The 18,224-nt window shown below is 37.0% G+C and overlaps 1 protein-coding gene across 1 annotated transcript in view; it reads left to right on the top strand.

Moving 5' to 3' along the window:
- Positions 1 to 16,148, top strand: part of DNAJC1 (DnaJ heat shock protein family (Hsp40) member C1) — a 111,657-nt gene extending 95,509 nt beyond the window's left edge. The window contains exons 9-12 of the mRNA XM_054816802.1: positions 1,748 to 1,867; positions 13,845 to 13,893; positions 14,338 to 14,813; positions 15,928 to 16,148. Of these exons, the coding sequence (XP_054672777.1) occupies positions 1,748 to 1,867; positions 13,845 to 13,893; positions 14,338 to 14,813; positions 15,928 to 15,996 (714 nt within the window). The 3' untranslated portion in view covers positions 15,997 to 16,148. The remainder of the gene's footprint in view (positions 1 to 1,747; positions 1,868 to 13,844; positions 13,894 to 14,337; positions 14,814 to 15,927) is intronic.
- The last annotated feature ends 2,076 nt before the right edge of the window (positions 16,149 to 18,224 follow it).

Genomic DNA, 18,224 nt, shown 5'->3' with positions numbered 1-18,224 from the left:
TTCCCTTCTAAGAATGTCTGAGAAATATTTTAGTGTAAAATATGTATCTGGAGTATAATATAATAAATATATGGAGTATATGAGCTTGTTTAATACAAGTAATAAGGTTATTGTGCAATGTGGAGATTTTCTGTGAATTTATCATTTCTTCTGTAGGCCAGAGTGTAATTGTATGATAATGCATGTAACGTATGTGCGAGATCTCTCCCATACGCACACGTTATTTAAGCATCTTGCATTTGAATCATCATTGAGAATTCATTTTATACTTGTATTAAAAACTATCCAAATATGAATGTCTGAGGCTTTCAGCATGGAATAAAGGACTACATGGATCCAAACCAGGACGATTGATGAAATCCTTGCTACTATTGGCTATTATTTACTGTCTTTTAAGTGGCAGGTTGTATTTATGCCAATTTATCTGCTTCAGGGAACACTCTTGATAGCAGAACAAAGTGAATAAAAGTAGTTTGCTTTGCAAATGAATGCAAATGGTGGAGCCTTTCGGGAAGCCCTTTAACAGGAGCAATGCACTTTGATTATGAGTGAAGCTGCCATTTGGACATGGTGAAAAGAGCACGCTTGAACCATTGATTGGGGGAGACAGTAAAAAGTCAGGAAGGGCCCCGTTAAGCTTGCAGTGCGGCAGGCGGATGTCAGTGTGGTTAGAGCACAGTGGGAGAATGACAGGCAGGATTAGTGTCAGGGAGAAGCTTTGCTGTAGTTGTGGAGATGGTCCCTGGGGTCACTCACCTCTGACTGTTGTTCTCTGCTGATGGCTCTGTAATGCAAACTGCTTGATACGTGCCTGTTCATTATCGGAAATGGTGATTAGAAGAGGTATGGCATAAAGAATTCCTTAAAAATAAATAAAATGGCAAACTACTGATGGTAACAAAGATCCGGCTCTGCGGTCCTTGCCAAAGATGCTGCAAATGTCAAAGATGGTTACTGCATCTCGTCTTCCAAGGCAAGCAAGATTTCATGCCTTAAACTGCTCTATTTGTGTGTTCCTTGGTTTGTTCACTTTTATTTGGCCGTTATGAAGACAGTTATTTTTAACAGATTGTCTTATGTAGTTAGAGCAAAACATTTTTTATAGCTTTTGGTTATTGAGTGGTAGAAGCATCCGGTTTGGTTTTGTGGCATAACTGTGTTTTTTGGGGGGAGGGGTGTTGTTTAATAGTCTTAATGGAATATTAGAATCAACAGATTTCATTCCTGAATCGTCCCAGAATGCTAAAAACCAGGATGATTATGGTGACCAAAAGCTAAAATGAGTATCATGTTTTATTTAGAGGCTTTTTAAAAATGTAAAAATGAGGATATTTTCTTTCTCTTTGCTGGGAAAAATCTTACATATGCAATTAAACAAATGTCTAAAATTTTGCATCTTAAACTGTGATTTAATCTTTAATAAAAATATTGTTGCTTTTTATCTTTACTGCATTTTGTAGTGCTACGTATATTATATAAATGTTGATAGAAATTAAATGTGTCAGTGTATTTATAGAAAATGCATTTTTTTGAGTGCTAAGGATTTTTGATATCTGACTGTCGCTCTGTTGTTTTAATGCGTTTTAGGCAACAGCACAGGGAGATGATACCCAGATACCTGAAACTATTAAATTTTTGGTTTACATGATTTGATTAATTTGTTTGAAGATTTTTTTTTTCAGCATATTACCTCACAAAAATATGTCCAATATCCCAGTGTAATGAATGTTTTACAAATGTTTTACAGGCACCTGAATGGACAGAGGAGGACCTCAGCCAGCTGACAAGAAGTATGGTTAAGTTCCCAGGGGGGACTCCAGGTCGATGGGAAAAGATTGCTCACGAATTGGGTCGATCAGTGGCAGATGTGAGTTCACTCAGATTTGCATTGTATAGCGAGTGACAAACCAGAACAAGACAGGCAGTGTAGAAGGCAGACGTATATGGGGGCCAACCTTGTCTTTTGAGAGAGGCTACAATCCTTTTAGGACGTGGAAGTGAACCATTAACTAACTATCTGCAAGAAGCAGATGTCAGCCAGTCTCTCCCTCCGCAATTAACAGCTGTAACTGATCAGCTGGATGGAGGATTCTGGTGCCTACAGACCTGAGCTACTGTAACCTAATAACAGAAAAACAATGCGCTTCAGGTTTTGTGGCAACCGCCTTTCACTACAAGCAAACGTTTGTGTGACTTGGTTAAAGATTACGTTTCTTTTTCAAGCCAGTCCTTAAAAAAAATGTAGATGAGCTAATGGTGTTTAGACAGGTGGTTTCCATTAATTAAACTGAAATATCTTTCTAACTTTAAAACTAGTTATACATATGATACTATTTCAGTCCCTTTTTCTGGATTATAGCATGGTTAATAATGATACTGTGTAAAATGATTAATATCCTTGTTAATTCATATTTTATAGTATCATACCAGATATCAAAGAAAGCTTGTACTTACGGTTTTTAAGTGTTATGATCTTAAAACCCTTAGGGGCTAGGCTGTAAAAGACTTTTCCTTTTCAAGCAATAGATCACTAGAACATGATGTAGTGTCTACTGAGGACCATTTGAAAGCCTTTTCAGCTGACCCTATTTTATAGGCTCTGGAGGGGTTAATGAGAATAATGTTTAAATCTGTTGATGTACATTTTGAGATTAGATGTTCTTTATTTATTATATTTCAGGATTTATCTTAAATAATGGGAAACAAAGCTTCTGGCTAGAGTGAAACGTAACCCATTGTAGCCTTCTGGGCAGTTCGCGTACTTCTTAAGTGGTTTCTTTTCCCCTGTTGGTATAATAAAAAAAGATATTTTTAGAAGGTATTTTTAAAGATTTAATGCATCTATACAGTTCTGTTACATATAATAGAAAATAAGCCATTTGCATTCTTAACATTTTAGAACAACACATTATTTGCGAATAAGTGGATGTAAGCAAGAAGTTTCTAACCTACTATGCAAATGAAATTGTCTTTTTTGTTTATTCTGTTTAGTGTTGTTTATCATACTCCTGAAGTATTCATACTACTGAAGTGGACTGTCTTTATTAAAAAGATGCTACATTTTACTAAGCAAATATTAATAGCAAAAATATTTCACAAGGCTCAGTAGTATGCAGTGTGCAGAGGAAAAAAATGATAAATTTGCTTGTTACTGATAATACAAACATGTGGAAGGCTTCCACACATACCCATCACAAAACTAACACTATCTTAACGCTGCCTTTTGCACCCATTTTCTGCTTTATTCCTTCAAGCAGGTGTAAAAACATTCTTTATTAAGAATCTTTTGCATAATATGTTTGCCCAGCATACTTGTACACAACCAGTACTGGAAAGGAAAAAATGAAGCTCGTTTGCTTCTTCCTTTAGGTGAGAAGTCTTGAGCAACATGCTCTTCAGTGAATTTGAAAGAGAAATGAAAGAAAGGTGTATGTTCCAAGAGCTGTCATTTTCTTGCACGAGAAAAAGGAATGTTCAGGGATCTTTATGTGTAGAGAAAGGTCTGAGTGTAATCCTTTTTACTTCCAATGACCTCCAACTATATGATTAATGTAAGTGTTTTCCACATGAGTTTTTGCTTCTCTAAAAATTTCCCACCGCTGATAATGCTAGGGCAGCCTTCCTGATACAGACTAGTCATTCGAGTTTCTGCTACTTTTATCTTTGGATTGCACAGAGTTACAGTGATTAGGTTTTAAAAGGAAACACTTAAAACAAAAGCTTCCTGGAAACTTCACTGGATCTCAAACTGTTATTGCATCAGCATCAGAAATGTTGAAACTGGGAGCTACTTCAGATATAACCGTTCAGCTATTGAACAAGATGTATACCTTATCCTTTATATTTGTTGAGGTGATGTAGAATAGCATCTAAATTTACAGCAAGGATTCTTATTTTGCTTGGGCATCACCATAGCTGAATAAGAAATGTTACACTAAAGCTGCAGGAAAAGCTTCTAATTTTGTTGAACTATGTGCACAGAAAAAAGGGGTGTTTGCACGTGCAGGCAGTGTTTGCTCCTAAACAACTGTTCCCTGTTTCCACTGGGAGAGGTGCAGGGAGGTAAATTTTGGTGTACGATGTGCTGTTTAGATACAGCTTGTGTAGCAGGGTTTGGGAATCCCTTGCTTATAGCTGATTTAACATTGGTCAAGCCACAGAGAGTTTGAAGTGTGTATTATCTGGCAAATGCACTAGATCTTAAAAAAGAAAAACATTCAACGGCAAATTTGGATTTGTTTTCACGACATTTTCCATGACACAGGAAATAGTTTTTAATAACTTGAGACCACTTTCTGTTTGTTTCTTCTCCTGTAAAGTATCAAGAGCAGTATGGCTTGGTTTTCACAGTTAGAGAACTGTAGTAGAAAGGATTGACAAGGTACAGTGTTGCTTGTTTAAATGTGATTTTAAGCATTCAAACCTTTTTAATAGCAGGTTAGCTAAACAGGTGTTAATAAAAACAGTTCAAATTAATCTGGTCCAGAATGTCTCCATTGTTGCTTCTGTCTCAAAGCCCCTGCCTTCAGAAAAGAAAAGTTTAGAAAAATATTTCAATACTGTTTAAAGAATAAACTGAAACCATTCCTATATACCAGAAGAGCATGAGTGAAATTCACTCCTTCTAGCCAGCCCAAAGAAATTCCATTTTAAATTGTCTTAAACTCCTTCATTTTTAAGTAGTAAATTCCTACATCAAACCATATTCATTTCCACTGGCAATTTTTAAGCAAGATGAAGTGACTGGAGGAGAATGTTCATGGCTTTTATGAACTTTTCAGCTTCGTGGTGTTGTTTTAACTTAGTTTTGTGGGGTTATTTGTTTTGGAGGGGTTTTTTTTTAATGTATTTCTGAATTTTCCTCTTAGCATTATGTTAATGAGTTTCAGAAAAGTATGAAGCAAAGATTTTAATGCTTGGAGCTTTAATACTGCTTTTTCACATATAAAGAAGGTCCAAAAAGTTTGTGTGTCCGACTCATTTCCAGAGAGATTTGTTCAGCTTGGAAAATTCTTCCTTGATTTTGCTAGAACGTGGCTTTGATACCCCAGAACCTGATGAGCACATGTAAATCTTACAAAGCTAAGAGGAACTGAAAGTCTATTGGAAGATTAGTAGAATTCAGAAAGGTGAGGACAAATTAGAAAAATAAGATGCAAAAAATAGGCTGAAATTAGACAATATATGCAAGGACACACAGCAATATGGTGATCATGTTCACAAATAAAAGATGCCAAACAGCTGCCTAGGGGTAGCTCTTAAAAAGCAGGAGGAACGGGTAGATAATGAGCTAGATACAAGTCAACAAATAGTGAGTTGTGAAAAAGGTAAGCATCTTACTGAGAATGTACAAACAGGAGGATGGTAAACCTGTGTCTACATCCTTAGTTTGTGTCTAGTTTTCAGTATTGCACTTAAACATGGGATTCAATATAGAGAGTCCAGATGAGAATAAAGAGAATAATAGATCTCTAAAGTGTGACTGACAAGGAAAGATTGTGAAGTAATTCACGTTGTTGAACTGAAAGAAAATATGAACTGAGGATGTAAGTATTCAACTACATAAAAGGAGAGCTGTAAAGAGGAATGGGCTTGTGCCATGCATCAGTTTTATAGGGCAAAAAGTAATTACCCCAAATTTTATCACAGGCTGCAGAGTTACACATTGAGAGGCAAAAAATTACAATGGAGATGATAAAGCAGTGGAATAAGCTGCTGTGGAGTCCTCACATTTGCAGGCCTTTAAGAACAGGTTAGACAAACATCTGTGAGAAACGACATCAATGTAGTGATTCTGCCTGAGGTTAGGTCCTTCCCTTCGTATGGTCCGTGATTAGACTAGCAAGTGCAAGCTTTCTAGTAGGAAAGGGGGAGGAAACAAAACCTGCTCTACAATTGGAAGCATGTGTGAACTCATTTTAAAAAATGCAAAATTAAAGCCAGATAGTCACTGTAGTTGGTTAGTAACCACTGCATATACATTAGCTTGACTGTTCTTAAATTCAGTAATTCCTAACAAAGTGGTTTTTCAGATTTTTTTTTCATTTTCTACTAATATTCAAATTGGGGTTTTGTAGACACTTAGGTTTGTTAATTGTGTTATTTCCCAAAATACTGCACAAATAAGGATTACTATACAGTCCCTTATATGGGTATGCCTACCAGATTCCCCATACAAACAGGTACATCCACACGGTCTGGTGCGGGCCACTGGGGAAGTGCCAGCCAAAATCCAACGACAAACAGTTATGTCCATGCACTAATGCCCCTAAGCTCATTCAGCTCTACTCTTTCTGTTGATGCTGCCGCATGTGATACTAGCTTAAATATCTTTGCAACATATTCCTATGCTTTTCAGCTCAGAGCTGGGTTAAGCTTGCAACCATGGTGCAGACATACTGTAAGAGGGCTTATTACTTTAACTTTTGTCATGTTAAATGTAGGATATGTTTATCTTGACTCTCTTCAGGAAGACGTCTTTTAATAGCCAATGAATAATCAGCCCAAAATAGATGAGGTGAAGTTGTGTTCATTTTATCAGTATGTTTAATTATTTAAATTGCTAATTGTCATTTTAATATGTGCATATTGGGAATTTAACAATCTTTTTCCCATAAAGATGATTTTTAACTGGCTTAGTATAACGAAATCTTATTGCTTTCACAACTGAAAGCTTCTACAGCTTTTTAAGTCATTTTTATTGCAATTGGCTGGTGTTACAAATTAGATTTTCAAGTATTTTGATTATGAAAGGGAAATGGAGTTCAGTTAACTCTAATCAGGGTTCCTGCCTGCTGACCTGGTTACCTGTACCGCTGCTCTCTGTCATCCTCTAAACATCTGTTCTTTGACCCATTTTCCTTGCTGAATTTGTTGCTCCAGGGTTAGTTCTCATTCCTGTCCTCCAATACTTAAGGAAATAATTGACCTTTTAAAACAAAATAAAAAAGTTATGTTTGAGTTTCCTAAGCACTATGAACACCCTATAACATAGTATAAATAATGAGTGGAATGGAGTTTCAAGACTATTTCTGCAAAAATTATATTGTTTGATTTGACAAATGCTAAGCCTTATGAAGATTTATAATAATGATTGTCAGCTTTTGCTGAATTAAACTGAGAAAAAGCACTTAGATCCGAAATTATAGAAGTATATTGTACTTGACAATACCTACCCTTATAGATAAAAAGTTTAAAAAAAAATATTTGCTGAAAGGCATAAATTAATTTCAGTAACTACAAAGGACATTCAAATTGTAAAAATAACAGAGGAAGTAAAAGCTGTCTGGCATGCCAAACAGACTTTAATGTGATTATTAGGTACAGGTTTTTTAAATTAAAGGCAAAGAGATCTCAGATTTCATACTTGTGAAGTAATATCATTCACTTGTCTTACAGGATTTAAACTGACTCTGTTTGCTCCTGCAGTCACTAATCTCATGCATTTGTGTTGCAAAAACAGACTGATTGGGATTTGCTTCTTGTATAGAAAAACACTAAGGTAGACAGTGAAACAATAGACAGGTGGATATATTTGAGCAGATATTCTGAATTATCATGAAACCTGAAAGCATAAGGTTGGGGGGGGGGGGTGTGCTTATTTTGTGATATCTCTTGTATGTGCAAGCAACAGTTTCAGCCTTCAAGTCTGACCGCGTGAGTTCATACTCACTGTACTTTGTGTGCCATTCTAAAATAGATTTCTTATTTTTGACAAATGTAAGCTCATTACCTGGCCAGCAAGAAAACATCTATATAAGAAATGATCCATATGTAAAAGTTCATTAATTTATTCAAGGTTTTTTTGCTTCTGGAGATTGTTTTCTGAAGTCTGTTTTACATTTCCTTTTGTATACTATGTCTCTGTTAACTCAGTTACTGTGCTTTCCAGTTGTGGATATTCTGAAATATTCACCCTTAGCAGCTTGCATATATTTATGTAATCAATAGTTCTTCCAGTTGCTTATTGAAGTATAAAGACCTGGCTCTGGATTGAGGTCCAAAAGAGGTGATGAATATCTAAGATGGGATTTAGATCGTATGTAGGTCATGTAGATCCCTCAATCTGAGAGTGAAATCTTCGAAACACCTGTCTAATCCCACAGACACACCAGAATGTCTCTGTTGATACTTGGAGGGGACGAAAAGGTAGTTTTTACAATTCTCTCCTTGCACAAAGTTTTCTTCTGTGCAGTCCTACAGTTGTTTTTGCAGAATTAGGTAGCACGATGCATCTTATGCCCAAATGCGAAATGGATTGATTTCCTTCCCATAAAGCATGACCAGAGCATTCTCCTCACTTAGAGGAGAAAGTTTTTTACAGAAGGCAGTGGGACACCAACTTTTAATTCAAATAAACGGCTTGTGGGTGGTCAAACCAGTACTGCTGCAACTTTTTAGAGTCGCTTAAATTAATGTAATGTCCCACATACATCTTGGTGAGCTGGGTTTGGATTCCACTGCAGAATTCAAGTCTTCTGACTCTTAGGAATGGTAATGCATTTTGCATCAACGGTCACAAAATAAGATGTCCAAGCAGTTGTCGCAATGAGCATTTGAGCCAAACTCTTCTCTTATATGAGCACCCATAGTCTTGAGCTACAGACTCTCAAACATGGTTTTTAACGGACCAAAAAAACCCCAACCAACCACTGAACATCATATGAAGTCTCCAGCATCACAACAATTCTAGTTGCTGAGTTCTTCTTCTTTCTGTATCCTGAAAAAAAGGAACAATGCTGCTGCTGCTTTATATTAACTATTTGGGCACTTAAACTGGAGAGAGGCTAGTGTTCCGCATCTGGTGATTTAGGCCAAGTTTGCCTTTTTTGCAGGCCACATCTTAAACCGCCTCATAATTAAACTCACAGTTGTTTTGGGGATTTGTGTTGAGGTAGAACTCTTCTCCATCTGCTGTGGCAAAGTTCAGAATCACACACAGCTTCAAAGTCCATAACAGTAAGAAAACTGCACTGTTGCTGGCTGCAACTGGTTGGTCTAAGCAAATTCAGTTAAATTCATAAGGTGTTTCTTAGTTCTTTCAAGAATAAAAGCACATTGTCCTTAAAATACTCATTTGCTATGTTAGCATTAAATTCAACATGTAATTTGCACAGTGGATAAAAACTAGTTATGTTACATACTTTTGGGACAGTCGGTAACAATCTAATAAGCAAACTGTTATAAGCAGTGCCAAAACAAAGGTGCATCTTCTGATTTGAAATATTTCATTTCAAGAGATCTAGTAAGTTGCAAATTAGAATACGTGCACAAATGGAGAATGATTTGGCTTGATGCTTCAGTATTCAAAGCTTCACCAGTCTGTTAAAACTGGAAGACAATTTTAGCAGCCCTCTTAGTGTATGTAAGGGAAGGCAGTTTATAAAGCAACAAATTTTGAGTCTGTCACGTGAAAATAAAGGAATGGGTCATTATTGTTGTCTAACTTGGGTCAAACAGTGCTTGATACAGTTGTTGTTGCTATGAAAAAGCTATTTAGATATAGCAGGTAGTATTTTGGTTATAAGAGGAGAACTTCAAATTTGGCAATTTATTCTGTGCTGTTCGGGAAAGTTATATCTTTAAAAGCCTACTACTTTGACAAAGCCAGGAAGACACTAAAATCCTTCTGTGTCTGGCTTTCCTTTGTGAGAAAAATGTGATTTTAACTCAAATTAGCCCCAAAGATTCAAGAAATTGCTCATTGCTGCATATTAGACTCAGCTACTCATAGGCTGTCTCCATATTATATTTTTTCATAATTCCACAGATCTTGGCACGTCTTCCTGCGTGCTCTCTGTCAGTTAAGAACTGGGTGAACAGAACTCTGCTGCTGGAACAGCAAATTTCTGATAGCTGATGCTGGGAATCTGTGGCAGCTTTAGTAGATATTTAGAGGACTTCTGGTCAGGAAGATGCTAAGAATAGTAAACAATTTTATCAGAACCTCCAGTTTTCAGCAGCACGATAGCATGTCATCCTTCCTTGCAAGAAAGTTATATATGCTGGGGAAACCAAGCGACATGGATTATCTCTTCCTCTACAAAAAAACCCCACATTATTCTCTCACAATGTTGTCGGAACCCAAGAGATTTGTACTTCTGTAATTATCTGGTGTGATCCTGATCAATCTACCTTCCTTCTCTGAATAGGATACTATTTTGTTGCCTATAGAAGATTGCCAGAAGACAGCAAAATGGCAAAGGCTTTAAAGTCCCATTCACATGTGCCCCTTGAAGCTAGGCTGGTCATGGTCCTGGAGGGGTCAGCTGAAGTGATGGGCTGGTGGCTGCTGCTGTGGGAATGGGGAATTGATCTTCATCGTCTGCAAAAGGGCTGTTTCTCTCTGGCATCAGTAGGATCACTGTACCTGACTTTACAGGGTTTCCCCTCTAGTTCTGCCACAATTCTGTGCTTTTTTTTTTATTTTTGGCTTCCCTGCAGGATGAAAAGTTGCCTCTCATTCATGTGATAGCAAAATTTGCTTTTGCCTGTGCTACTGAGAGTCTTTTAAGCTGACTCTGAATAATTTATTTTTTTTCTCTTGTATATCTCTGAAGCATTGATTGTTCCTTCTGAAAGAGGTGGTGGGTGTCCAGGGTAACAAGAGATATAACATCTGGATGGTCATGATGAGGAATGTTTTTACTGCTAGGTGTCTTGTTGAGTAGCAACTAGTCTTGTGATCTGGACTAATTGTCAGCAGTACAGGAGGAAACCAGCCCTGTCTGACTCTCATCACATAAAATCATCCCACTAATCCCACTTGCTTTCAATAAAATCTTTTTGTAGCTGAAGAGCTATTGAAACTGAATTCAGAAGGGGGTTCTCGGAAGCAAACTGTTCCTGTGGCTTCTTTCTGTAGGTTTCTACTTCAGCAATTTGATTGCTTGCATCCAACATTTTTTTGGTCAGCTTTCTCTATCTAAGAAAATCTGTTTCACTGTGCGTGTGACTATTTGACTTTATTTGTGATTTCTGTTATCCCTGGTAGACGACAGGGATGCCTAGGTTATTTGGGCATAGAAACAGCAACATTTAAAGTTGATTCCTATGAAATCATGCATTGGGTCTGTTCAGCAGTACAAATACTTGCAGGAATACAAGATCTGTCCTCTTCTGTTTTAAATCAATTTCACAGTCTTGATCCTTATTATTTAAGATGTCTCCAGTCCCAGGATTTCTTAAGGGCTGGCTAATACTCTGGTGAAAGCTGTTGTCAATAACAGCAGGCTTTTAGCACAACTTTTCACAGTAATGATAAAACTCATAATTTAATATACATGAAAACCATAATTGTAAAGCATTATGCAGGAACAATCAGCAATAATAACTAGAATAATAATTCTACAACTGCTTCATACTTTGAATAACAGTATTTCCAAGTATGTTACCTGTAACCTAATGAAAGAGTAATAATATAAGCAAGTTATGATAAGAAATTGAGAAAGCAATGGAGCAACTTACATTGCATAACTTAGTGATTTTTATTTTTTTTTTAAATCACTGTTAAGAACTAGCTAGTAGATAACAGTACTCACCATGGGAGAGGAAATTTAAATTGATATTAAGGATGTCAGAAAGTATGGAGGAACTGGCACTAGAAGAGACTGCAAATTTGAGTGGCAAGAGCAATGATTAAATTCAAACAGATCAAACTGAAATACAATTTCATATGTTCCATAGGTTGGGTTCCTAATAATCCTTAGTAGTTTAATACTGACATGTTATGATTCTTGCCCTGTGTCTGCATCTTTAACAGCAATGACAGTTGAAGCTGATGGACAAATAAATCTTAAGTCTAAATAAGTGATACCTGAACTCTAAGTGAAAAGAGCTGGAGTAAACATGAACTTTACGTAGCACTTGGAAAAGGACTTGCAAAATCATCTGTATGAAGAAGAAAGTTGACCAAAAAAAAAAAAAGAAAAGAAAGAAGAGAATAATAGACAAATAATCTCATGTAACCTGTGAATGATGATAGTAAAGCTGTGAGTAAGAAGCCTGATGAGTTGTCAAACTTAATGTCAACTGAAGGTGCTTGTTCAGTGTTTGAAATTGTAGATTTTCAATATCTAAACCATACACACAGTTGTTATTGCCAGCTTACCTGGTGAATGTTCAAATTGAAAGTCCATCAAAATATGGACAGATATCATAATGCCTTCAAAAGAGAAAGTCTTGCAAATATTTGATGTAATAAATGGAGTAACTTACTATAAATGCTACATCTGGGTTCACCAAGTTATTATGGCTGAAGTCACCCAAAAAAAGATAACCGAAGGCAAAACCGTTACTTCTGAACTTTTTGCATGTGTTATCATCCAGTTTTTATAACATAATTCCTCTTTAAGAGATACATAGCAAGACCCCACTAAGGATCCATTCTGTTCAGCAGTCGAGAATGGATTCCCCTCACTCAGCCTTTCAAAGCATTGGCCCTATAGAGACACTCTGCTAATAGTGAAAATGGAATATGAACATTTTCATTTGGATTCTTTTTAGACTATAAACTCTTCAAGGAAGGCAATTTCTATTAGTGGATTACTTGTTTCAAGGAGGATCCATCCTGTTTCAAAATCAGGATCATGCAGATCACAGGCAGAACTGTTAGTGCTAGTTAAAATTACCTATTCATCCTAGTATTCAGGGATTTTTCTCTTTGAACAATTCAAACTTTATTATACTGCAGCAGTAGAAACTGGAGTTTTCTATGTCAGATGTCTACCTCTGGATAAAGGTTTTGGTTAATTAGAGTTGGGATTTTTTTGTTCACGGAGTTTTCATTTAAACTCAATCATCCCAGAAAATGAGATTTAATTTCTAGGGAAAATAGAACGCAGCCTTGTTATGTCTTGCTGTCATTTCGTTAAGGAGATTCAACACTTGCCTGTTTTTAAAGCAAAGGCCTCCAATTTCATAGGCGGGAGGAAGCAAACAGACTAGAAGCAGATAGTACCAAAATATTTTAACTACTGAAGTATTCACTTATGAATCCTGTAATGGAAAAAAAAAATCCTGAATCTACGGCTGTACAACCCTCTGGCAGGTCTGCTCTTTAGTGCTGCTCCATGTAGAGGATACCGGTCTGTTATTGTTAGCATTAGTTAGTTAAACCAGCAGAGGCTGTGGCTCTGAAGGTCTAAGTGATTCATATTGTGGGTAGGTAGGATCCCACGGGGAGGAATTTCTGACTTCATAGGTGATGTATTTTTTATTTTTGCTCTGGGCAGCACTCTACCAAGTGCCTTACACTAAACAGGTGCTAACACCTGAAGTCCCAGGCTCAAATGGCAGGAAACGCAGGTTACTCATCCCAGGTAGTATCGGTTCCGATGCAGGGCATTGCCTGGTTTCATTTGAAGTTTTTATTTGATTTGGGTGTCTCAGGCTACTTGATTCCAACGTCTAGCTTTTTCACAAAGACCTTGTATTCAGAAAAACTGAAACTGAAATCCGGTATTCATAAAACATTTTCTGTAATTAAAAAGTGTGTATATTTCTTTGAGTACTACATTTTAAAATGCTTTTACACGGTCCTTGAATTTTGGACTCCAGATCATTGGATGTAACACAGATGCTAAGTAATTAAAAGGATCTTAATTTTAAATAAAGTCTTTGTTATCTGTAGCGAGGTCTAGAAATTTGCGAAGGGGAAGCTCATCGTTCTGGAGCTTTCTGCCAGTTTGGGATCCGTATATGAACAAAGCCAGCAGAAGAACATCAGCCTTGCTGTATGTAATAGATGTTCAGTGGTGGTATTTTGCAGTAAACTGCTAATGAATTCTTCAGTAGCCCCAATAATGTAATTTTTAATAGTCCTTTTTCTTGTTGTTTTCATGCAGGTTACGATGAAAGCCAAACAGCTGAAGGAATCTGTTACGTATACACCAGGTGTGTTCTTCTAGCTCCTCACAAACAGCACTGTCTTTGTACCTCTCCGGGGTAGGCTTTGCAGGGAGACACTTGCAACCTTGCCTTTGAGCAAAGAGAACTGGTGTATGTTCTGAGGGAATGTTTTCCTTTAGCTACATCTTCCCACGCTTTCTTACTCAGTCTGTTGTGGGTTTTGTTCGTTTGTTCATGCTGTTCTGTTGTTTGTATCACTACTATTTACTAGTACTTTATATATACCAGATAAGCTCATAATTGGCAAAGTTTATTGCTTCGTAACAAATACCTTGATTTCTCAATAAGCATTGTCCTTAAGCTCTTAATCCAGATGAGCTTTTCCTCCTCCCTGCACTGTTCTGGGTACTCTTATTTGCAGGCAATTCCCTGCTTGTTTGTGGGGGGTTTTAATTTTTTTTAGAAGTGTAACAACAATAATTCTAACAGGTATCATTAGGCTCTCCGAGCTTAAAACGCTGGCCCAGAATTCCAAGAACGTCAAAGTCAATGTGAATTTGCCAGACCACATAATCACCCAGCGAGAAAGGGAGGAGGAAGAGGAGGAGGGGAACTGCGATCATATCCCAGAGCAGATGGATGTCCAAATAGATCAAAGGGAGGCCATTGCAAGTGAAACTAGACATCGCAAACGAAAAACTGTCAAAGCACCTGACGTGGCTCTACCAGCAATGAAAGAGGTCCCAGAAGAGAAGGGCAGAGGAAGACGCCAGAAAGATTTCGATAACACCGAGCAAGAGGAAGAGAGTGATGATGAGAGCAGAAAAAGAGAGAAAAGCCGTGCCCCAGAAGAACTGTGGACTCAAAATCAGCAGAAACTTCTTGAAATGGCCTTGCAGCAGTATCCAAAGGGGACGTCGGATCGCTGGGATAAAATAGCAAAGTGCGTTCCTGGAAAAAGCAAGGTATGCTTAGTTTTGTTGGAACTGTAGTATAAATTGAGAGGAAACATATTTTCTACCAATTTATGGTTACCTTCAGAAGTGAGGGTCCGTGCAGAAAGGGTGAGGGCTTTACTTAGCTTATCAGTCCAGATATAAAGAGCATTACTGCCGTGTTTGTTTTTATTTAAAATATATTTTCATTTAATTCAGTTTTAATTCATTACAGAAAATGTTGAAATACCTCCTGTTTGATTTAAAATACCTACCTCTCCTCTGCCTTTCAGATCTTCAATTGCAGGACAAATTAGATTTTAAAACAAATTTTGATTCAAAGTTAGTAACCAAATGTTGGTGAGCCACTTTGCTTACACTTTTACCTTTCTCAACCCATCTCAATGAACAAACAAAATAAGTAATCCATCTGCAAGTGTTAAATGCTCAATAATCTGTCTAATGTTCCTTTTGTAAGTATCATCTTTTTAAAATAGCGTTCGTGGTCATTGATATAGTTGGTCTGTGTTTGATTCCGTAATAGTTGCAATAGATTAGTGTGCTTGCTTCAGTCATTGTAGCTGCAGAAAACGCTCATTTTATTTGTGCCAAAACCGGTGTGAGAGAGCAGGAAACGTGGGTGAGGAAGTCGAGTGTTTCTCTGGCTCTGAGGCTGTTCAACAGTATCTGGTGTCAGGAGGTGCAACGTTAGTGACCGTAACGGCTCGACTTGAACAGGGTAACCTACCGGCACTGAGGCTTGTATCAGAATAACTCTTCTGAAACAGATATTACAATATAACTGTTTAATAATTGCTTTTACAGTCGTTGCCAAGAAATACTGGGCAACTCTTTACTTGGGTTTGTGTGTTCTTTAAAGAGAGGAGTTAGCCATTAAGAAATGTAAATTGAAAGTTCATTTTTCTAATCCGCTCTGCACTAGATATAGATTCTCCTTCTGTAATTCAGTGCGCAACTTAAAAGGAAAAAAACAAAAAAAAAACCTCAAAAAAAGACCCACACCCCCCCTGCCACATCCCCTGGAACCTAGCTCTTCTTCTAGAATGAGGTATGCATAGAGTATAGAGTTAAAGGAATACTAAAATATCAAACTCTAATTAAAGATTTTTGTTTTTCCATTTAGGAGGAGTGTATAGCAAGATACAAGTTGCTTGTTGAACTGGTACAAAAGAAAAAAATGGCTAAAAGCTGAATGTTCCGAGCAGAAGAGATTTAGCTCATCTTTGTCAAAATGGGGTTTTAAATCTCGTATGCAGGAAACTGCATTTTTGTACCTCAGTATTTCTATACGTCATGTGCCTTAGTAAAAGAATATTTCAATAAATCTTATACCATCCTACCTAATTATTTTGTGTGTTGAAGAATGAAGGTGTATTTTTGTGTTGGAGAACTGCTTATGCAGATGTGTGATAACAATGTCTTAACAAGTAGTGGACCCTCAGGAAAAGCCACGCTGGTAATTGCATGCTAGGGCTGGTAGGTTTACAGCTAATGAGTATACAGAATATAAAGAATTTTAAAAGTTGTTTTGAAAATGAGAAATTATCTGAAACTGTTAAACAAGGATGAGAGTAATGGAACTCTACTCAAGATATTCTTTTCTTCCTTGCAGCTATAAATAGAAGACAATATGCTCACAAGCATAGCTGCTGCTACACGAAATGGCTGCTCATTCTAGCAATATTTTGAAATAAGTAGTATTTCTAATATTAACTGCCACATACGTTTACGTGCAGCTGCAGTGTAATTCCTTTTTTACCACCTCTGCAGACTAATACACGGAGAGCTAATTGGTAGTGCTGTTATTTGGTAACGTTGAAATGGGTAAGAACATTAAAGCTCTCTAATTAAGATAGTTTTTAAGTATAGGACTTAAAAGCTGATGTTACTGGGCTAAGAGTTCTCATATTGGGGGGGGGGTGTGTACACCGTGGATTCAATATAGTTTGATTTTATATTTGAAGAACAGGTAATAAGGGTTATTATTCATTACTTTCTATTTTGTTTCTCATAATTTTGGAGAAGTTATACAAAGCGTAAAATGCTGGAATAAAGGCTACTTAATGGGCTGTAAGTTACATCAATAAATCAGAGCAGTGATCGTGGTCTTTTGCAAGAAAACATGAAGGACTCGTATTTTTTAAATAATTTTTTTACCACTCAAATTCTGATTTAATGCCAGGATTCTAATAAGTTTTTGAGCTTTAATTCAAAATTAAAATGAAAAATCAAAGGATCATGTATCTGAACACAAAGTCTAAGCTTGGTGGCTGAAAATCTCCTTTAACTTTCTGTCGTTTACTCTCTTGATTTTCTCCAGTAACTGCCGATTGTGTTGCTTCTGACAGATCAGCATTTCACAAAATTTCATCCCATTCTCATAAAACTTTAAGGGTAAAGTGTTTATTGAAGGCAACTGTTCCTTACAGAGTCGAAATGTTTTAATTTTTTTAATAGGAAAAAAATAATCATTAGAAATAATATTATGGAAACTTTACTAGACACAATGCATCTAAATTTTGTTTCACAGAGAACTTCACAGGTAACTGCAGTGGAAACCAGACATGTTTAGCAGCTGTACTATGATCTGTGTGTGCTGATTGATCCAGTAGTAATTCTGTGCTACAAACACACCTAGGAAGGAAGAGTCTTCAGTGAGAGATTTTCAAGAGATATCAGGAAATCTTAACCTTAAAAAGGTATTAGTCATCCAGAACACTCAAAGACAGATGACTGTGGCTGTAAAGCAAGGTAATGGAAATGGCTACAAAGAAAAGGTAGTAAAATGGTTAGGTGAGTTGGTGAAAATTAACTTGGCGGAGCATCAGTGGGGCTGGAAGAACACAAGGGAATGGAGATGTAACGTTCATATAAAAAAATAGATTGGTGATGGGAATATTTCTGCTGGTGCAAAAAAAAAAAAAAAAAAAAGGCAAGGGAGAGTGTAGCCTGTGATGGTGAATGAGGCATCATTCTTTTTCACTCTGGGTTTACAAGATTTCACCTGGAAGGGTGTGCCCTGTTCTGTATATCACACTTCAGGGAAGACGTAGGACCATCCAGAAGAGAGCAAAGAAAGAGAATGATCAAGAGTCCACAAAGCCTGGTTTGCTAGGAAGGACAGAAGGAATTGTTGGCTTTTGCTCTATGAGAGAGAGCAGGAGAGAAATCTTCAAGTATGTAAGAAGGGACCTTTGCACTTGTGTCATCTCTGTGTCTCCCTGGTGCAATTAATGCAGAACTGTTGCATGAATAATAAGGGGCTCACTTGGAGCGAGAAATAGTTTAATTAGTTATGGGGGCAAAAAAAAAAAAAAAAAATCCAGTGGCAAATGTAATAAGGACTTTGGCACCTTTATCATTGGAAATGTTCAAAAACTTACATGTGTAGGAGGAGTACCTGCTCAAGACTTGCCCCGT

The sequence above is a fragment of the Grus americana genome, chromosome 2 (genome assembly GCF_028858705.1).
Source record: "Grus americana isolate bGruAme1 chromosome 2, bGruAme1.mat, whole genome shotgun sequence".
NCBI classification, from domain to species: Eukaryota; Metazoa; Chordata; class Aves; order Gruiformes; family Gruidae; genus Grus; species Grus americana.
Note: the sequence above shows the minus strand (reverse complement) of the source record. Positions and strands in the feature narration are given on the sequence as shown.